This window comes from Papaver somniferum, unplaced genomic scaffold, assembly GCF_003573695.1.
Source record: "Papaver somniferum cultivar HN1 unplaced genomic scaffold, ASM357369v1 unplaced-scaffold_131, whole genome shotgun sequence".
Classification (NCBI taxonomy): domain Eukaryota; kingdom Viridiplantae; phylum Streptophyta; class Magnoliopsida; order Ranunculales; family Papaveraceae; genus Papaver; species Papaver somniferum.
In genome coordinates, this window is record NW_020622270.1 from 2,077,515 (window position 1) to 2,098,883 (window position 21,369).

Sequence of the window (21,369 nt, forward strand, 5' to 3'; positions counted from 1 at the left end):
TTTTGAAAAGGAAACACTTTTGATACATATACAAAAGGAAACAAAAGATTACATGACACTTTGCAAGAGGTAGCCCTTTTTGATGCACCCAGTTAAATTCGATGGTTGTCTTTCTTAATGTAACCTCCACCTTCTATCCCAACCAACCAAAGAACAAGGTAGTCAAGTTTCGTTCAGTATTCTAAAGTGATTGGCAATCGTGACTTCCTATCAAACACCTTGAAGATCGAGGCTATACATGTATTGGTAGATCGTGCGCGTGCAAATTTCTTATCACTATGTGAATTGTGCTAGAATCAGGGTGCCTAAATATCTAGACTAAGACTCCTAATAATTACATATTTGCACAAGAGTCAACATTTCAAGGTAAATGAGCTCCATTTTTATGTTTTTTTTCAATTTTTCATTTTTTAATTTCATTTTTCATTTTTTTCAAAAAGGAGTTCTTGTTTTCAATTATGGCATATTATCAAAGTATCTACTTTTCACCCCCAAACCTAAACTAAACATTGTCCTCAATGTTTCAAAATATGAACAAAATTATAATACAACATATGAAGAGGATCATGTTGAGTAGAGAAAAAGGAAAGAGAATACCCGATTTCGGCGAAAGCAATATTAGAACTCCGTTATTCAAGGCAAGAATCCAACATATGTCAGCCGAGATCATATTGGATTAGCAAAATATATACAAAAGGAACAAAAGGGTTTTTAAGAAATTTTATCTACTGGATTATATACAAAAAATTCACCATACACTAACAATCTAAAGAGTTGAGGATCAACCCAAAAGACAAAGTGTAGAGGTTTCAACAGCTTCACACAATAATAATATGATAGGCATTCAAGTGAAGTTGTGAAACAAAATGAGCTACCCCCAAACCTGGATTTTTCAACGGATAAAATTTTGGAAACAAAATCTCGCAGTTTTGGGGGTTCATCATGTACAAGGTCTAACTCGAAATGAACTTTGCTAGGGACGGGTACACATGCTAATTCCAACTGTGGTTCCTCAAATGTATTATACTTAGAAGCAAAATAGTCCAAAAGGACTTGGGAAGCACACAGTTCCAAACCTAGATTAGGGAATCTCAGAAAAATCGGTTTGACAATATGGGTACAAACCAAATCTAGGTTGGGTGGAAGGTCAACAGATTGTGACTTATGTAGGACAATAGGCACATCATTACTAATCACATCAACATCTCCTAAGTCTTCTACACGTGTCACAACATGCTCACAATCATCAAACAAATTGGCAAGATCACAATCAGAGTCATCAACATCATCAACAAATTTATTCTCATGCATCGGCAAATCAGGATAAATATCACAATGTGACCTAGGTAGAGAATCAGACACATCAAATATATTTTCATGCATAATAACATTAGTGTCTATAGAAGATTCAACTATTCCTATGTCATGCTCATCTTCACAGAATAATTGTACGAATCCCATGTCAATATCAAAATCATATGAATTACAATGAGTATTAGGAAAAACAACATTCATGAAGGTCGAGGGCGAGAAGCCATATGTTATTGAACCAACAGGTTCCACAATATTTTCATGTTCTTATAACATATCATCATAATCATCATAATCATCATCATGGTAGCATGCATATTGGTCCTCATTAACAGTGTTGGTGTCATTAGTCGATTCATGTTCCTCTAAATTAGGTTCATATTCAACATCATTTACAAGAATGGGACTAGACACTTCATTAGGGACAACATACATTTCCTCATGAATTTCCTCCTTTTGTAGGTGAAGCAAAATCTGATCTAAATATGCATGAATTCGTGATGTAGATCTATCAAAGTTTTGCTTACTGAGTCTTAAAGCTTCTGTGGTGGAGTCTAAATTCATGGGAGTACAAAATTCTTCATGTTCAAATTGTGGTGAATGGTACATGTGTGCATGGTCATTAGGGTTTACAAAATATTGATCGCAACCCTCAAAGGATTGATTATGGTCCCAATGACTACCATTCTCACAATTTATGGGCATTTCATACCTTGGATTTTCTCTAGATTGCCTAAAATTATGCAAAATATGACAATTCTCAACAGGGTGGTCTAAACTACCACATGCGTGACATGCATAGATTTCAGGTTGCCTAAGAAAATTAGATGTGACAGATTCCTCATGTGATTGCATTTCTAAAGCTGCGATTCGAGCTTCTAATTGATCGATCAGTGATGATTGTGTGAGTGAGGCACTAGCAAAATGTTCATTTTCACGTTGTGGTGAATGATGCATGTGTGAATAGTTATTAGGGTTCATGTATTGAGGCTCAGGACTTTGAAAATGTCCATAATAATTCCTATAACTATTGACATCATGGTTTATGGGAGGTTCATGACGTGAAGTATGTCCACACGCAAGTTCTCTAAGGGATTTGTTGTATTCCCCAACTGTAGACCAAGATCTAGACATGATTTGGCTCAAAAGCTAAGTAACTATGTTACAATGCCCAAAATTTTGTTTTTAATGGGTTTGGATTTTTGGGAAAAATTTGGTTTTTATGGGTAACATTTGGTTTTGTCGGGTTTGAAAAGAAATTTGGTTTTTAATGGGTTTTAGAAAATTTGGACCTAATGGGAAAAGAAAACACTTTGGTTTATTGGGTTTTGAAAACTTTGGTTTTAGACTTTGAAGACAAAGCCCATTTGGGAGCTTTTGGTTTTGATGGGAGCAAATTTGGTTTTAAAGAGGTAGAAAAATTTGGTTTTTAATTGGGAGCAAAAATTTTGGTTTTAGTATTGGGAGCAAGAATTTTGGTTTTAGTGTTGGGAGCAAGAATTTTGGTTTTAGTGTTGGGAGCAAGCCCACATTGGTGGGAGAAATTGCTTTGCCAAGGGAAGGTGAACTAAGCCCACAATGTGTATGCAAACTGAAGCCCAATGTAGCTTTTGAAATAGCCTAACTGTTGCTTGTTTGGTCTGAGGCCCAGTTGGGATTTCAAAAGTTCAGTTTTTCTAATTTAAAACTACAGGCCCAAATCAATCTAACACCACAAGCCCACAAGCAATTAAACAAACAAGCCCACAAGTAATTAAGATTACAAGCCCAACAGAAAAATGGAAAAAATTATTACAAGCCCACAAATGAAAAATGGAAGCCCACAGGTTGGGTTCTCTTAATGGGTTTAGGCTTACTTGCTTAAGCACAGCCCAGCTGTTCAGTTTGGTTGCAAAAGCCCAGTTGGGCTTTGGATCATCCTAAGCTTTTGTCTTTGTTGAGGCCCAGTTGGGCTTGGCTTATGAATGGCAGCAGCACCACTTCAGGCCTAGCAGCAGGAGCAGATCAGCAGCAGCAGCACAACAGCAGGCTTTGGGTCAGGTCACACAGCAACAGGTGCAGAAGGCAGCAGCAGGCAGCAACATGGAAACTAATAGCCTCAGTTCCACCAGTTCACCAGCAACAGCAGAGGCAGCACAAGCAGGAGCACCACAACAGCTACAGGAAAGAGGAAGAAAGTAGCAGCAAGTGGCAGGCCCAGCTGCAACTCAATCAGCAGCAACAGCAAGGGCTCAGCCAAGCAAAACAGAGTCACAACAGCACAGCAACAGGAGCACCTGGAAAGCTCAACAGAAGCTGTCAAGAACAGCAAGAACAGCAAGGGAAAATGATGCAAAGATGAAAAATTATGCAAAGATGAAAATGCAAGTTATGATGCACTAAATGCTTATACTAAGATGCAAAGACTTCACTACACGACACCAAGTCCCCGGCAACGGCGCCAAAAACTTGGTAGGCATTTAAAGATGTGAAAATAAGAGAATAAATGGATGCCTACAGTGATACCGCAAGTGCACGGTGTTGTTGCAGTGAGTGCACGAGTACGGGTCGAATCCACAGGGACTTGGGGTGTTATGAAGTTTTCCTAGCTAATTCTATATGCAAGGCAGTGACAAAAGATAATGATTTTTGTGTTGTGTTGAAACACAACTGAGCTATTTTGGTGTAACTGAACTAGTGACAGAAAGTGTAACTAAACAACAGAGAGCAAATGTTACTAAGGTATTGAATCTACCAATAACCTATGCTAAGGCAATCTCAATTTCAATATCACTCTTGTCCCTGGTGTAGATATCAGTGAGCTTCTAGGCTTGCTGACTATCTAGATGGCAGTGAAGGTTCAAGCCTGCTGCTCATCAAAGGGTTGTTTCAGGAGGATGGTTTAGTATCACTAAGATAATTATCTAATCCTAGTATTAGCTGTCCTCTCACAAAACAAACTACTCGCAGATCAATCACTTAGATGAGTAAGCAATCCTGAAGGATAATTTATCCTAAACAGTTCTAGCACAACAAGAACAATATCTATGATTTCAACTAACTAGCAGTGGCATTGGTTTCATCTCAACCTTAGCACCAGTGAACTCAGAACATAATTAACATTAAAATGGAACTAAATATGAAATTGCAAATAAACTGAATTATGAAATTGAAACAACATGAAATTAACCCAATTAGGGGGTATCTCGGATGACCCAAGAACCAGTTTTGCATTCTCTACAGCTTCCCTTTTATAGTTTTTACAAAACCCTAAATTTCTAAAAACCCTAATTTGAAAATCCCCAAATCAGCAGGATTAGGGTTTCGATAAATAAAATTTACTCACCCTCTGATGCAAATAGACTCGACCCATGCTTGTACTTCTCCTCCTCTGCTAATCCTCTACTCGAATTTCTCCCAAATTTTGTCTTCTCTTCACTGTGGTGAAACCCTGGTTATGTTTGTCTTCTTGGTAGAATCAAAAATCAATGCTAAGAACAAGACAGACACGACTAGGGAAGAGGTAGGTGATGGTGGTGGTGTCCTTGTGGTCGTGGTGGAGATGGAGACGGCGGAGCAGACATGGCAGTGTCTGCCATGGTCGGGGGAAGAGGAGAAATTTGGGGGAAGTGTATTTGGGGAAGAAGAGAGTGGGTGTTTGTTTTGGGTCGATGGGTTTGATGCTTAGGTGTTGAGCGGGGGCATCCATTTTGATGATTTGCGAAGCTCAGCGGTAGGATGATGAGATGATGAAATGAATCGGACGGCAAGATAGAAGAAGGCTCTGAGCGACCGTTGGATTAAGTGATACAACGAATCTGACGGCTCCAGATGGAGTTAGGTGCTGTAGTGTTAGACAGGAGTTTCAGACTTTGATGTACGGCGATGCTGCGACCGTAGGATGCTGAGATGATCCAATCTGACGGCTAGAAAGGGAAACGGGTATGGATATAGGAAATGGATTTGGGTGAGGGTTTTGGGACTTGGGTATGCCAAGCCCATATCTTCTTTAAGAACAATTCTTCCTCTTCAAGCCCACTTCTCGTTGATCCGGCTCTTGCAAACATCATTCTTCCCTTCCTCCTAGCGAGAGTCTTTGTCGTTCCTTTGCTCTTTTCGCTCCGTGAGTTAACCAGGCTTTATTTAGTACCTAAAAATGCAAAATTAATTAAGAAAAGTATTTATTCTTGAAAACAACGAACACACAGAATATGGGATAAAATATAGAATTAATGCACAAAAGATGAGTTAAATGCCAAGAAAAATATATAGAAATATGCACTTTTTAGCACTCATCACCTGACTCAAGAAAGGTTAGTGAATCAGAAGGGTCACTTTATTTCTGCTCTTTGATCATGTGTTCCCCTGGTCAAGCACGTTATTATTTTTTGTGTAACTATATATTTAGCACAACCACAACCTAAATGATTGATGATGACTTGGAATTAAGCATGTAAGTGCTAATTCCGGTTTAAGATTTTCATTTATGTGCTCACTACGCATTTACGTACCTGATATACGCAGTGTACATAAAAGTGCACTTTCTTTTGTCCTTGTTATAAGAGGTGTATATGCTTGTACACCACTTATATGGATTCTTGTATATTCCACATGGACTATTTTTAGTTTTACATATGAAAAACTTGGCCTTCCTCGTGATGAAATGGGTATCGTAACGATCTTTATGATTTCTTGCACATATCCTACCTCATGTTATTGTATGTTTGCATTAATTTATTGGGATAAGTAAGGGTGGATTCATTTATTTATTCTTTTTTTTCAAAAAATGGCTGAGAACAAAGATCATGACTACTCGTCTGGATGGTGGGAATTCTTTTTTAGGTTCCACAATTCGAAGCCGAGACGCAAAACGAAACATTTAAAAGGTATTATTTAAGAATTTCCACCCTTCTATTTGTTTCTTTTATTTTGCATCCTGGTTATTCTATTTGTTTGTTGATAAGTACATAATTATATAAAAGCAATTCAGATTCCTGCACCTTTAGTATTATCGCGTTCCTATTTTAATTAAACTAGAAGCTCTCAATGTCTGGTGCCATGTATACATAGTTGTACACATGTTGAAGATTAATGTGTACATAATTATACACCTGTTTATTGGGTGCGATTTCTAGGTGTTGATCGGTAATTCAAGAATAAGCTTTGGTTAATGTTTAATCCTTCTACTGGTAATTATTACTCGCATACTTATTTCCAAATTTCAATTCGGCATGCAAATTTGATAATGGTAGACTGGAATTTATATCAACAGGTGAAACGCTATCGTCGGATCACAATTCAAGATTTGTTATGAGGTTTGCACTTTTTTGGCTACTTGACCAGCTTCCTAAGCTATGCCCCATCAACCGTTCCACGGATCTTGCTGTTCTGAAAGAAAAGTTTGAAACACCCACAACTGGCAATCCCACAGGAAAATATGACTTGTCGAGGATTGATGTTTTTGTTTCTATTGCGGATCCAGAGAAGGAGCCTCCTCTTGTCACTGCAAATACTATTCTTTCCATCCTTGCTACTGATTACCCAGTTGAAAAACTTGCTTGTTACGTTTTTGACGATAGAGGCGCCTTACTGACCTTTGAGTCCATGGCAGAAGCTGCAAGTTTTGCAAGCATGTGGATTGCTTTTATATAATTATGGCAGATGTGTACATGTTTGTACATCAATGTAAACTAAGTTTTTAAAAAGAAATGAGAATTATATAGTCATATGGTGACTCTTTTTGTAGCTTTCGGAAAGAGCTTTCTGAATATATAAAATTTGCGAATTTTGGACAAACGGTTCGAAAGATAAATTGATTTTAATTTATTTTTTATATTATATAAAACTGGTGACATCAGCATGAGTCACTTTGGACTAAACTTCAAATATTTGGACTAAATTGTAAACTAGGAAGGTTATTTGTGTACTTTCCATAAAAAAAGACTAATTTGTACCTAGTTGAATGGGTTAGGACTAAATAATATATATTTGGATGGGATTTTGGACTATACCATATTTTTCCTTAAGTTTAATGTCTTTTAGACAGCCAAATGGCCTTGGTCATTTAAAACAAGAATGGAAATTTTGTTCTTCTCATGCGACTGCCTGAACTCAATCCCCTTGACAGGATTTGTACATGGTGCCATACTTGCCATGCCATGATCCTATAAAACCGCCCCTGCTGGTCCTGTCTGGGGTCCCAGTTATCTCTAATTTTCCATATTTAGCATAGTCCCAGTCTTGGCCATTACTTCCGTGGAGTTTTGCAGTGTTAGGGTTTTATAGCTTAATACGTACATATTGAAGTTTTATGCGAGAGACAGAGACAGGATGTCGAGCATCCCAGAGGAGATTTACTTTGAAATTTTACTAAAGGTAACAGTTAAATCCTTATTAGCATGCAAGTTTGTATGCAAGGCATGGTTTTCTTTAATTTCTAGCCATCATTTTGTTAAGATGCATCTTAATCTTACCAAGAAAAGAAAAAACCCTTGTCTTTTGCTTAGAGGGTACGACAGTTCGATCGGTAGGTCCTTATGCTACTCCAAGTCACGATTTATATCATTCACAAGAGTTATTATTGTCGACGTATGGATTTCTAGATTGTGCGGTGGAAATTGATTACCCACTCAAATCCTTCCGTTATTTTCGGTTTATGGGGTCTTGTGATGGTCTGGTGTGCCTATGGTTCCAGTTCCTGGATTCCCTTTTCCTTGGAATCCAGCCACAAGGGAGAACAAAGAATTACCAAACTCAAAAATATATAATGTCTGTATGGTTGCATTTGGTTATGATTACAGGAGTAAAGACTACAAGTTACTAGCTGTTGATTGTCAAGGTTTATTCGAAGTCTATTCGCTAGGATCAAATTCATGGAAAACCATTGGAAATGTACCTTATATATATACTTATCGTGAAGCCGAGGTGATTGCTATTGGAGATTGTCACTGGTTAGCCAAAAGGAGGAAAGACTTTTCCGATGTTTTAGTCTCTCCAAACACCAGCAACGAGATATTCAAAGAAATTGAACTACCAAAAGAACCTTTGGATACGGGTTTTAAGTTTCGCAATTTGGCGGTGTTGGAAGGGTGCCTGTGTGTATTTGTTAATGCTAATTGCGTTCACCTTGAAGTATGGGTAATGCAGGACTATAGAGTTCGGGAATCTTGGACCAAGCGTTGTGTCATTACCCATGATAAAATTATGAGTTGCCGGATGTATATTAGTTCTTTTAAGAGTGGTACGTTACTATTCTAGGTTTCTGGTGAACTATTTGTATATGACCCTAAGAACAAAAGTGCTATGGAACTAAATATTACTAGATCAATCAACTTGTACCAAGACAGTTACTACTTTGAAAGTCTTGTTTCGCTTAATTCCGGTATTTATGTTGGGTCAGGTTAAAGTTGAAGAATGAGTTAATTAGTATTTGGGTCGTAGATTTTGGTACATGTTAGTGTTTGGGTCCTAAGTTTGTCCGTTATAGTGTTTGGGTCCTAGACCTGTTAGTCAAAGCAAACTGTTAACGCTCGTTAACTTCTGTTAGTGAAATAATTTTCATTTAAAATTTTGAATTTACTGTTAGTGAAACATCTGTGTGCCGAGATGACTGCAAATGTTAGTCTAAAATAAGATACTTCCCTCTTAATCCCTTGCATCCATCTCTCAGATCAACTGCAACGGGTTCAACTTCAGTCATATAAGGCCACTCAATCTCTTCCGTTCATGACTAAAATACATGGAAGCAAGTAAGGTTCTTCCATGTTTTCTCGGCAACCAAACACACCAAATTTCCAGTGACTATCTTAACCTATTAATTCTCTTAACCTGTTGAAAAGAAAACACACACTGAACCATGACTCACGGTTGTACAAACTAATGCAGACGGGGTGAAGACTTATGTCGAACAACTGATGAGCAGGACCTAGTAATGGTGTTGTTCATTAACGAATCATGCATCTTCTGCAAACGCCTATAACAAATCCCAGCAAATTCATATAAAAAAAAAACCAGAAATTTCTAAACATTCATAAGCCTTTAAGAGACATCAATAGCCACTATGCATTCCCCCAAACCATCAACAGAAAATCTACACTAATGGCAGAAAACTTGTTTATAATGGCAGCAAAACTCCCCAAATTTCATTGATTTTCATTTCTTCAGTTTCTAACAGGAAACTCTAGAGAAATCCCCAAATTTCGTTGTTGTGATGGGCAATTTGTTAAATCCCCAAATGTATAATGGTTATGGGTTTGAAATCTAATAGAGGTTTCTCTCCTCTTCTTACACAACTCTGTCCGCAAATCAACAAAACTCGACCACCCTTCATCGTCTTATGAATGAAAATCAAACCCATCTCTCCTCTTCTTACACACCTCTGTTCCTTCCTCCATTTTCCCATTTTACTACTTCCCATCAACTCTGATCTTTCCTACTTCGATTTTTTTAACAGGATTTATAATGGCAAACGTGTGAATTATTTGACTAACAGAAGTTAAAGTCCGTTAACTGTTTGGCCATTTGACCGCCTTGACTAACAGGTCTAGGACCCAAACACTATAACGGACAAATTTAGGACCCAAACACTAACATGTACCAAAATCTACGACCCAAATACTAATTAACTCTTGAAGAATCAATAATATGTTGCAGGAGAAAAGCTAACCAGAAAAGCTGGTGGAGATGTTAGGTGTCATTGGTGTTCACTATAAGTTTTGCATTTCGGCTCTCATCTATTTTTGTTCCGTTTGTTAGAAGAACCTTCCTCAGCATATATACTATTCAATTTTTATGTTAATCTTTAGCTTTGCCTTGCATGGCATTGAGTGTCTCTATACGTGATCCCTTTAATTATATGCTTTACTGAAGTTGATCCCTTTCTCTGCATTTTCCTATCCTTCTTTTCTGTCTTCTCCAGTAACTCGGCCATTCTATTCTCTTCCCTTTCACTACTCTTCACGCCACAATTGATTGATAGATACATTAAGCTTAAAATCTTAGCTTAGAAAAGAAAACTGAAATATTCAATGTTTTGGTGCCGACTAATTCTAACATGTATGCCCATCTTAACTTTACTTCAGACACGAGACATTGTTAACATGATATTAGAACATTGAAATATAAATCTATTCAAAGAAAAAGAGAGAAACAGAACATTTTATTTGTAATGACATAATCTAGAATTAGTCGCATTTGCAAACCAAAATATAAATAAACAAGGTCTTTCATGCCCGTGCAGTTGCACGGCCTAGTTTTACATAGTTGCTTTCCGTTTGGGGGAGGATGGGGATGGATTTCCCGTGCACAAAGGATCCATAAAAAGACAAAACAAAAAGATTGTTCAATGCTTTTAATAAGTACTTGCAATGAGTCCAAACTGCATGATGTACTTACCAATGTTTATTTTGCTTCAAGATCAACAACTTTACAAAGAATTCATAGCTCTTGTCGAATTCCATCTGCCAAGATGAACTGGACGATATAACATACCTTAAATTACTCATTTGAAAATCCATAGCAAACACATTCACTTTCTAAATAGTTAACATAACAACACTAATCCAATTCTCATACAGAATGCAATTAACCAACTGCATTAAGAACATCCGTAATCCTTTCCCCTGAACACGCTATTCAAGCTGCACTTCACAAACATACATCACCAGCACCTCTTCCTCCCATACAAACCGATACTTTAAAAACCTTACCAAACCCCCGTGTTTCCCGTGCAACCATTTCCTTACGCTTAACTTTCTCTTCAGGAACCCATTTTTCTAGTCCATATGTAGCTTACATATTGACCTTAAGAAGGCGCTTCTGGATGTATCGTTTCTTAAATGCAGATATATGTCATCCAACTACCGAAGAGGAATCTCGCTTGTGCGTGAACGTTCTTTTGTAATCATCCATCTTTTTTGCGGAATCTAGTCATTGATATACACAGGGGACATGTAGTATACGTTTCTGCACAAAAATCATAATTTGCTTAAAAAAATAAACCTACGAATCAGTAAGAAGGAAAATATAGTTCGCTAATTCGCTTCAGCAAACAAAATTACAAAGGCCGCAAAAATAAGCATACATACCTGATGGTCTTGGGTCTTCACAATTTATTGCAGCTTCGAACTTGATGAACTCAACGTGTTCATCCGAACCAACTGTGACTCCAAAAGAGACCTTTTAAGCTTCAAATTGATTTCTCTGTCAAGGTTCATAATTTCGACATAACATGCAACATCCTCAGAGTTTGAAGCCTGTAAATGGAGATCACTTGGGAGGTATTCTTCATTTTCAACTTTTAACAACATCACCTGTTTTCAATTTATGAAAATGCATGCAGTTTCCCACGTTGACGTTTACAATTCAATAGTTTACCATTGTGAATAAATTGATAAGCAGCGACCAAACTTGGGAACTCTGCTTAGACACCATCATCATGATTATGATTGTGATTGTGATGAGTTTAGCACCAGATTCTACAAAAATTAAAAGCATTATGTTGACCAAACAATTAGTAGTCTGCAATCAAAATTCGAAAAAGCTTGAAAAACATAAGACAGAAGAGGTCTAAAACCATAAAAACAAATTCTGGGGAACAACATGCTAACTCCAAAGTACATTATGCGCGAATCAAAACCAAATTTAAGATTCAAACAAATCTGAACATCCCATAATGGTGTGAAAGGAAAATATATATCTTAGTCCAAATTTACCTGACTATGCCAGTACTCCTCTACTGCTTCTTTAAGCAGTCTGACTCGTACAATAAACATTGAGGGACCAAAAGGAGGCAAGGATGGATGTCCCAAATAATGCGCCAATTCTCCGAAACTGCTCGAAATGGTCTTGGGAAGAAAAGTAAACTGTACTATATTCTCGTGCTGATGAGGCTCGTTCCAAAAGATAATTCGAGAATATCGGGACTACCACTTTCTTGGGTAGGTTTATCCCCTCCAAACCCATGTCGCAGAAACAATGAAGGTCGCAGAAACTGGCATTCTCAATTAAGCAACCCTATTTGTATACATCGGAATGCGATCTCCCTGTCACTCACTGCAAATCGGTATTTAGTCATTTACCATGGCGGTACTTGTCATTAGAGACTAATAGAACTACTACATCTACACGAACGGATGACATCAAAAGATATGAGAAAACATTGCCATTAAGCAACCCTAATTGCTTACCAAAACTACCGGCTTCATGGTTTTCCTGCTACTAAGCCGAAGCATATGTCTTGAGATATTTTTAACCTTTTAAAACTCCCCATTAGTTAACTAACCCTAATAGGAAGAAAGAAAAAGAGAATTAGGAATAAGATACTTGCTCGTATAATAGGATGCAACATGGACGGATTAAAAGTTAAAACTCTCAAGAGGATTGCAGAAGTGCTCAAGTGCACATATATCGGATCTCGGAAATTGATCACGAAGTTGCAACAAACTTTATTGTTCACTGTCCAAATCTGTTGTCATCTTCCGAGAGATTTTATCGTGAATAAATATGGTTTTCAAAGCGAAGAGTCGTATCTAGTAACACTTCTAACAGAAAAATATTTTGCAAAAAGATTCTTTCTCAATAATGGACACCAAGTTATAGTCGTATCTTTCCATATATTGTTTCTTCTACGTGTCAGTCTAAAGATTGCACAAATTAATGGTTCTTTGGATCAAATCTCATTTAAAACTTCAGGGAATAAAATGATTGCAATAAACGGCTTTCAGCTGGTTATCTTCCGACTTTTATCTTCCTGACTTCCTCTAAAAGACATGCCTCTCATTGAGTTTTGTTGAAGTTTCCCCCTCTTCCATTTGGTCCAAGGTCGAAGTATATTAACATTGATTCACGGTAAGAATCAAAGTATATTAACTTCTTGCCGATCATATAACCAACAAAAACTGAGATTCTTCGGTGGGGGGTACATAAAGATCAAAGATGGCACAAATTAATGATTCTTTGTGTTAAAAGCGAAACAAAACGGATTTTCTCCTGCTTTTCTTCCTCTAATAGACATGCCTCTCATTCTCTAGTCTCTACCCAAAGAAGCACCCCTGCTCCAAACTTCAATGTCTTTTATACATCTGAAGAAACATGTCTTTTGGGAAGTGACGTGTCCATTCTTTTAACTTTGCACTCACTTAGTGAAAAGGTGTCTGAACTACTGTACCATTTGGCAAAAAATACTTTCTCAAACGAATCAATTTCACACCCCGAAATACGAAGAGGTGTACGCAAATCGTGAATAGTTTCATTAGATGATACGAAGAGGTGTGTCCTAAACGTGAATATTTTTGTTAGATTATATGGCGCTGACATGTGAATGATACGTGATGTGGCATAACCACATTTCAAAGTGATTGTGGTGCGGCCACATCAGCATAAAGATCCTCCTTTATATAAGAAGAATTGATTGATAAAAACATATTGTGCTAATCTACATGTCATGAAAAACGAGCAAACTAAAATTATATAACTCCCGCGTGGAAGATCATTTTTTTCTATAGATGGCGCCATCAGATGAATCGGTCAAAAACAGTACTCCAAATTTTGATAAAATAACATTAAAATAAGAATAGATCAACCACGGCCAACATTTCCATTACCTACTTTGTATCGTCAAACCTATAGATTGTCGATACAAGTTAGCTATGGTTAATATATCCCAGGTATGCTGTATGTCATGACTTTTGTACTCAACAAAAATATAAATCAATTTTTAAACATCATTGGAGCTGTTAACGAATTAGCAGCCGTTTACCCTTATTAAATAATTTAAATTATTCAATGGCAGCTAAAACATCTCATTCTTTACTGGGCAATAACTCAAAATATATGTCAACTTGTATGTTAACTTGAAAACTCGTACAATCTTAGCAAGGACATATTCTCAGTTACTCGGTGATGACCATTTCCATGGTTCTTGATAATACCATAGTTTCGATTTTTAATCCTTACCAAGTCAAAGATTAATCCTAGCAGTTCATACTATATATTTAAGCTTGTGGGTGTCTGGAATTCACATTAAGAGAAAGAGATAGAGAATTAGTTTGACTGAGAGCTCAACTATTCAATCGATTTTCACAATGAACACTATGATTAAAGTTGTTTCTGTTCTCTGTTTTATTGTCCTCAACTTGTCTATCCTTGGTGTTAGTGCGGAACATGGTCTAAGGCATCATCATTACTACAAAAAATGTCCACTGGCTGAGGCGATTATCGCCAATATGATGAAAGATATTGTTAGCAAAGACCCGAGGGTTCCTGCTAGGTTGATAAGGATGCATTTCCACGATTGTTTTGTCAGGGTAAGTAGTAATTAACAAGTACTTACACAAGCTTACGCTTATATTGTAGTTTCTCATCAGACATGAAATATAGTACTGGAAGAAAACGCTTGTTCATGTATTCGGTTGTTGTTTCTTACCAGGGATGTGATGCATCAGTTCTTTTAAACTCTACGCCAAATAACAAGGCAGAGAAAGATGCAGGTCCAAATCTAAGCCTTAAGGCTTTTGATGTGATCGACAAAATTAAAGGAGTCTTGGAGTATCACTGCCCCGGAGTTGTTTCGTGTGCTGATATCCTCACGTATGCAACTAGGGAAAGTGTTCATCTGGTAAGTAATCCCACATATATATCTATAATAGCCATGATGATTGATGCTCAGAACTTTCATACCCAGCTCCAAATATATCAGCCAACTCATGGATTTTTTTGGTATCATTAGTCCGGCAAATTCCCACGATATGCTGTTCGAGGAGGGCGAAAAGATGGTATCATTTCTCTAGAAGTGGATGCTCTCACACAACTTCCACCCCCATTTGCTGATGTCAGTCAGCTTATACAAGGATTTGCTCAGAAGGGTCTCACAGCTGAAGAAATGGTTACCCTATCAGGTAAATGCCCCCATCTAAGAGTTCAGAGCCTTACATTCATACTTTTATTAGCAGTAAAAACTTATTGAGAGATTCAAATTTATCATGTTTTCAGGAGCACACACAATAGGAGTTTCGCAGTGTTCTTCCATCTCTGGGCGATATGTTAACTTCCAAAATACTGGAAAACCAGACCCCACGCTTGATTTCCACTTAGCAGCAACATTGAGGAAAGAATGTAAAAGCGATAACAGTATTGTTGTGATGGACAGATTCACACCAGGAGTTACAGACAACAAATATTACCATGGTTTATTACAAAACAAAGGGTTATTCACATCAGACCAGACACTGTTGACAAATTTCGTAACTAAAAAGGAAGTCTTGCAAAATGCCTATCAACCTTCGGTATGGGCCGAAAAGTTTATTCGTGCAATGATTAAAATGGGAGAAATTGAAGTGTTAACAGGGAAGCAAGGACAAATCAGAAAGAAATGTAGTTCCGTGAATTACAAAAAATATTGAGATTTAAACATAACACTACAAGAAAAGAATGTCTCTACAGGTTGCTAATAAAAATCGTTTGAACTTTTTATCCGAGTCTCCGAAAAAAAACTTTAAGTGAAAAGAGATTGATTTCTTCAAAGAAATCATCAATAAACAAGTTTGTTTCCAACATGAGTCTAAGTTATCAATATGTATAGAATTTCTTTGTAAGTTATCAATATGTATAGAATTGAATAAAGTTCATTTTGGATCAACGACATAGAAAGTTTCTCTGAACTTTCAAAATGAATATATTATACCTAAGCACTCTCAAATATCTAATTAATTCTTTATTGTGACAATTCATTTTTCTTAACAAAACCAATTTTCCTTAGTTGACTTTATTACTAGCTTTGTTCCTCTTGAACAGTTTGTATCTCACCATCATCACAATCTTGTAGAACCAAAACGCACTAACCAACTGCAACCCCGAACCCATTATCTGCGAGCCAACAAAGAGCAAGATTCAGTTCATGAGTTCAGTTTGTATTTGAAAATAAAATACTTATATGTTATTATTATACCTTTATAAGTAGTGGATTTTCTGCAGACAATGTAATGTAAGTGATATAAGGACCAACACCCATCCTTGCAATTGAGAAGATGACCGCAAATGAGATCTGCATAACCAGTAATACTTAATTAAGCTAAACTTCATCAACAACATAAAAGAACTAGAATGTAGATAAAAGAGATGATAAAGCGCAAAAGCTTGACCGAAAAAAAATCCATTTTAAGATCTAACTTATAGTACGAGTGACTCACATCAGCCAGTAAATTTAGGTCAGTGTCCTTGTACCCAAGTTCTTTGAGAAGCTCTCTCGCGTGAAGAAATGGGCTAGATATTTCTGTTACCCACAATGCTGCAACCAGCTCAGACCCACACTACAAGAACAATAAGCAACTAGTCAGAGGACTCAGAACAGTTGAATTCAATTATGAGAATTATTCCAAAATACTGTCACTCTTAAAATAAGTTTCATACCATCACCTTTTTAATAATTTCTTCTAAAATACCATCATTGTTAATAAAAAGTCAGTATCCAACTTAAGTCAAAACATTCCAATATTTACCTAATCAACCGCACATCAATACTTTATCACACATTGAATGTCAATTTTAAAAAGTTGACAACTCGCACAACTCACTACTGCTGAAGCCAATCTGGTACTTCAAATCATGGTCTTGAAATCTTATGGGCCTCACTTTATCAGCTTATTCAGGGTGCAAATCTAGTCCGTATTAGGCTCCACATAGTGTAGAGAGCGCAGGTAGTACTTGTCAAAAAAATATCTATTGCGCCCAAGGACAGAGAAATGAGTTGAGCAGATGTTTGAGAGGAAAAGTTAGGTGCAGGCTCCAAGGTGTAGCTAAAGCCTAAAACTCGCTCATATCCTAGCAATGTGTGTTGCTTATGCTAGTATTAATCTAAGGTGCAAGTTGGGGCAGTCGTCCTCCGATCCCATATATATGCCGCCACCAAATCCAATCATATAGCAATAAAACATTTGAAATATGCATGTTATAAAAATTGAGTTGATAACGTGTCACCGCCTTATTCATGTTCAAGAACCTTTTTCAGAGCCAATCAAAATGAAAGTAAATTCTTGGGACATTGTGATGTTTACTATAGTGAATGAAGTCTTTCAGTCTTGAATGACAATGAAACAGATGACTTCACAATCCGTTCAGACTTCAGCGTGAATTGCATGCTAAAACAACTATACAGACAGTATGCACCAATGTAACCACTCATGGTAGGTGAAGGGTATTTCAGTCTTCTAGGAGGCGAGAGAAAGTAACATGTGTCACTTAACGGCCGTTGAGTTTTAAAGCTAACGGAAGTAATCAAAGTGATGGTATTTTAGAAAAATTTAAAAAGATAATGGTATTTTATGAAACCAAATTTAGGAAGCAGAAAAAATCAGAATGAACCTTGCTCTAGTTTTGGTTCTACAAATTCGATGAAAAGGATCAATTTAAATCGGCTAATACATACTATTGGTATTCTTTATACTTTATTTTAGATTCTGCTTATTGGAGTATATAATTAAAGAACTATATATAGCAGCCCCTAACCGACAATTTGAAGAACTGATAGTTTGGAACAGTACCATTTGGTAAGAGAGACCAGCGCCAATGCCGATGATGCTGACAAGATGATGAACAGCATTGTCAATGTTGAAATGACCAGGACCAAAGAAGCAACATATTAGATCGTAAATCATGTAAGCAAGGGTCACTGCCAATGTTTGCATCTGCAAATTAGTTATAAAACTATATAAAACTAAGTTGAGAAAACATAATGAAAGAAAGAAAGAAACTGAAATATATACCTGAAAAGGAGAAGAGGGGGAAGCCATGGGACAAACGGGACAAGTCCAGCTTTGGACAGATAGAGAAGCTAAAATTACACCAAGTGAAGCATGGATTGTTGAAACAACTCGATTGCAGAAACTGAACGATTTTTTTGGGAACATTTTCCTCACTGAAATAAATAGTGCTGCCCATGAAATTACTCCACAGACAACCAAGCTCACTATGTAGTCCTCCATCTCTCTTTTAGCACATAAACATGAAACTTCAATAACAGATTTCTGGATTCTTGCTGAACATAAACAAGAAATTAACAAAAAAATATAGATATGTTTAAGAGATACCCAAAATAAGAAAAACAGTAAGCATTAAATGTTACAAATTCATCAAGTCCAATAAGTTAGCACAGCTGGATTTAGTTGGGAAGAAGTGGGTGGTTGGCCCCTCCCTTTAATGGCTAAAAGGCCAAAACAAAAACAACCTAAACTTGAAATGTCAAGAAGTATATTCGCAAGCAATCACCCATTCAATCCATATGACTTCATCTAATTCTATTTACAAAAAGAAGATGGGGTTATTTTTTTCTTGTTGAATACCATTTAATTATAGAGTCAGAGCTTTGGGTTAGCCAAAGCACAACCACATAACTAGGAACACAAGGCTTTTATGATATGTCTCACCTACTATATAACAAACCTTAACTGTACACAACCCCACAAGCAGTCGCAATAAACCCAAGGAAAAAGTTATTGTACGTTGCTGTTATATCACTAGAACTTACACTGTACTACTTGATGACCTAAGTATTGCTTGATGATCTAGATGAAGGAGATGGACATACTCGCAAAAGATTAATCCCTGGATATTTTCTATATGAGCCAATGATCAAGTATGCCAACCGCAAACCTAATAACTGTTTGATGTCGTTTGCTTCCAGGTTCAGTTTTGCACGCAAGCTCGCTTTGAGACGAATTTTGTGGATGAAGTTGACACCAATCTATTCTGGTTGTAACTGTCTATTAAAGATTAACGGCCCAAGTGTGTGTGCATATACTTAAGAAAATAATATCTTTGGGCCCCCAAAAAGTTAGGTTCATGAATAGAAGATATGCTTTGGTTGGTGCAAGACTCATGCTCCGCAGATGAGTTCGCATTTGCATCTTTACTGACAGAAGAGATCATCTAAAGTTTGTGGATGAAGTTGTTTGTCTCTGGCCGCCAAAACGCCACATAAAACAATTCAGGTTGAGGCATTGATATAAAATATCTTCCACTGGCGTAAGAAAAAAAACCGAGCCTAATAAAAAGAAAATTAAAACCAAAGAATAAAAAGTATATATTGAAAAAAAAAAAATATTGAAAAAAACAAAATAAACGAAAATAAAATTACAATGAAAATAAGATAAAAGCTCAAGCTGTGTAGCTCGTGTGTGCACCAGTTTTCTTTTGTACAAAAACTAAATTTAAATTTGCAAAGAATACTCCATCGTATCGGTTGTTCCAGATTACTTCTGTAGTTTCTTTTATCTCATGCATAAGCCATAACTTGTCTATTAACTGATGCTTTCTGAGTTACCGAGTTACTAGGATCCTCAGAAATCAGAAATGCTTAGGGAATTATTACTACAATTCCTGAGAACGTGAATTATTGCAGACTCAAATTAAACACAAAGAAGGTTGTGCTTGCTCCAACTTGCCAGTTCACATCACCACGGGCATTCAATTCCTGACAAGGAAGATGAGAACTGAAATGAAGACAAGAACTTCTTGTCAAGAAGTGTGATGAAGAACAGCTTGGTAAACTGGAGAGCTCATAATCACAGGATTTTCATTAAGCATAAAGCAAAGCCCATAATCACATTGAATCCGAGCTTACCCCTAAATACCGCTTATGTCTTTTCCGGCTACTTTGTAAACCATAAGAAGCAAACACTGCGGCAATGGATCAATTGGAAACATTTTACCTTGTTAGGATTGGCACCGCGGCGCAGGTTAAGCTAAATACTGTGCAAGAGAATTTTGAAAGCTCAGCACCCCCTCTGTATAAACACTGTCACATTCTACTAAGCACGGTATATAAACACTCGGACACCCCCTTCTTAATTGGACTTGATATAATTGAAAGATCTCCTACTATTACCATTTTCTCAAACATCATGAAAGCATCACATTGAAATAATTGAATGCTTTAATTGCTCTTGAGAAGCCAAAGTAGATCACAAAAAACAAAAATCATCAAATGCAGAGTTAGAAGTTAGTCCTAAACAATATCAACAAAAACAAAAATTATCTGTTGACAGTGGGATTTGAACCCACGCCCTTTCGGACCAGCGCCTTAAGCTGGCGCCTTAGACCAACTCGGCCATATCAACATTGTTGATGTGTCAGGAAGCTAGAAGCATTATAATTTATTGTTTACACTATCATTAATTCACTTTTATTCTTCACATTAACCTTAAAATCTTCAAGAAATTTTTCGTGAGAAATGAGAATATATTACTTGCTGCTGCTGCTATCAGGTCTGTTTGTATGCTCTGTTGTGGCAAAAGAAAATACAAGATTCATAAAGTCACGGTGGTATCCGTCTAAGCACACTACAAGAAAATCTAGTTATTGCTACAACATATATTGCCACACTTTCAATATAGGTGTTGCAAAAGCAAATTTCTAGTCACATTACTTTTCAGCTGCAGCTAGAAGCTATAATTTACTGCGGAAAAATAAAACTTTTGTCACACAACTGTAACAACAATATGAAAAGAGTGTGGCAAAAAAGTATATAATCTCTTGCTGCAGCAATAAAGATTGGGTGCAGCAATAGACATCTTGCTACAAAAGTTGTCGCGACACTAGTAGGGTTTTATGCCACAACCATTGGGTGCTGCAATATATTAAGTTTCTTGTAGTGGCCTGTGACAACTGATAAAAAGCTTACTGTAAGTAAATTATTTTCTCCCTTAAATTACCATCACTGTGGAGTTTGAAGAGTGCTGTCAATTCTGTGTGGTGCGTGCAGGAAGTTATAGATGAAGATGATGAAAGGTTGAGAGACCTGAAAAATGAATGAGGCAACGAAGTACATGATGTTGTAGTTATCGCTTCAATCGAAATGAATCAGTACAACGCCAGCGGAAGACATCCAGTTCGGGAGCTTTGGAACTTCAAAGAAGAAAGGCAAGCCAGCTTAAAGGAATCAATGGAGTATGTCCTACAAAAATTGAAATCTCTGAAAAGTGTTACACGTTGAAGACAGAAAACTAGAAAAAAAATTCTGAAACACATTCCTATCCATTGTTCCTGAGAAACCTTAAGCTTTCATGATAATCAAGATTTACAGAAGAA

General features: G+C 36.9%; 3 protein-coding genes and 1 non-coding gene across 6 annotated transcripts; 2 read left to right on the top strand and 2 right to left on the bottom strand.

Annotated features, from left to right (window-relative positions):
- The first annotated feature begins 7,974 nt into the window (after positions 1 to 7,974).
- Positions 7,975 to 8,694, top strand: LOC113332345 (F-box protein At3g07870-like). The gene is made up of 2 exons (XM_026578890.1): positions 7,975 to 8,427; positions 8,548 to 8,694. The coding sequence occupies exons 1-2, from the start codon at positions 7,975 to 7,977 to the stop codon at positions 8,692 to 8,694; spliced, it is 600 nt and encodes a 199-aa protein (XP_026434675.1).
- Positions 8,695 to 14,290: 5,596 nt separating this feature from the next.
- LOC113332567 (peroxidase 5-like) lies at positions 14,291 to 15,925 on the top strand. The gene is made up of 4 exons (XM_026579108.1): positions 14,291 to 14,594; positions 14,717 to 14,905; positions 15,017 to 15,185; positions 15,280 to 15,925. Exons 1-4 carry the CDS (start codon positions 14,373 to 14,375, stop codon positions 15,687 to 15,689), a joined length of 990 nt encoding a protein of 329 aa, XP_026434893.1. The 5' UTR covers positions 14,291 to 14,372; the 3' UTR covers positions 15,690 to 15,925.
- On the bottom strand, positions 15,830 to 18,888 carry LOC113332568 (transmembrane protein 136-like). 3 transcript variants are annotated; one of them, XM_026579110.1, is made up of 5 exons: positions 18,809 to 18,888; positions 17,826 to 18,319; positions 16,476 to 16,595; positions 16,235 to 16,330; positions 15,830 to 16,152 (listed from the first exon to the last, which is right to left on the bottom strand). In XM_026579110.1, the coding sequence occupies exons 2-5, from the start codon at positions 18,264 to 18,266 to the stop codon at positions 16,042 to 16,044; spliced, it is 768 nt and encodes a 255-aa protein (XP_026434895.1). In that variant the 5' UTR covers positions 18,267 to 18,319; positions 18,809 to 18,888; the 3' UTR covers positions 15,830 to 16,041. The 3 variants fall into 3 exon arrangements, with proteins under 3 accessions (XP_026434895.1, XP_026434894.1, XP_026434896.1); XM_026579109.1 differs by having other exon boundaries at positions 18,708 to 18,849; XM_026579111.1 differs by lacking the exon at positions 18,809 to 18,888 and having other exon boundaries at positions 17,826 to 17,969; positions 18,048 to 18,611.
- Positions 18,889 to 20,318: 1,430 nt separating this feature from the next.
- Positions 20,319 to 20,399, bottom strand: TRNAL-AAG. Its single transcript has one exon. It is a non-coding gene; the product is annotated as a tRNA-Leu (tRNA).
- Positions 20,400 to 21,369: the final 970 nt, after the last annotated feature.

Coding starts and splice junctions, on each gene's coding strand:
- LOC113332567 (XM_026579108.1), top strand. CDS start 14,373: ATGAACACTATGATTAAAGTTGTTTCTGTTCTCTGTTTTATTGTCCTC. Junction 14,595..14,716: donor TCCACGATTGTTTTGTCAGG/GTAAGTAGTAAT, acceptor GTTTCTTACCAG/GGATGTGATGCATCAGTTCT. Junction 14,906..15,016: donor CTAGGGAAAGTGTTCATCTG/GTAAGTAATCCC, acceptor TGGTATCATTAG/TCCGGCAAATTCCCACGATA.
- LOC113332568 (XM_026579110.1), bottom strand. CDS start 18,266: ATGGAGGACTACATAGTGAGCTTGGTTGTCTGTGGAGTAATTTCATGG. Junction 16,596..17,825: donor CTGGTCTCTCTTACCAAATG/GTACTGTTCCAA, acceptor TTGTTCTTGTAG/TGTGGGTCTGAGCTGGTTGC. Junction 16,331..16,475: donor ACCTAAATTTACTGGCTGAT/GTGAGTCACTCG, acceptor CTGGTTATGCAG/ATCTCATTTGCGGTCATCTT.
- LOC113332345 (XM_026578890.1), top strand. CDS start 7,975: ATGGTTCCAGTTCCTGGATTCCCTTTTCCTTGGAATCCAGCCACAAGG. Junction 8,428..8,547: donor GCGTTCACCTTGAAGTATGG/GTAATGCAGGAC, acceptor TTACTATTCTAG/GTTTCTGGTGAACTATTTGT.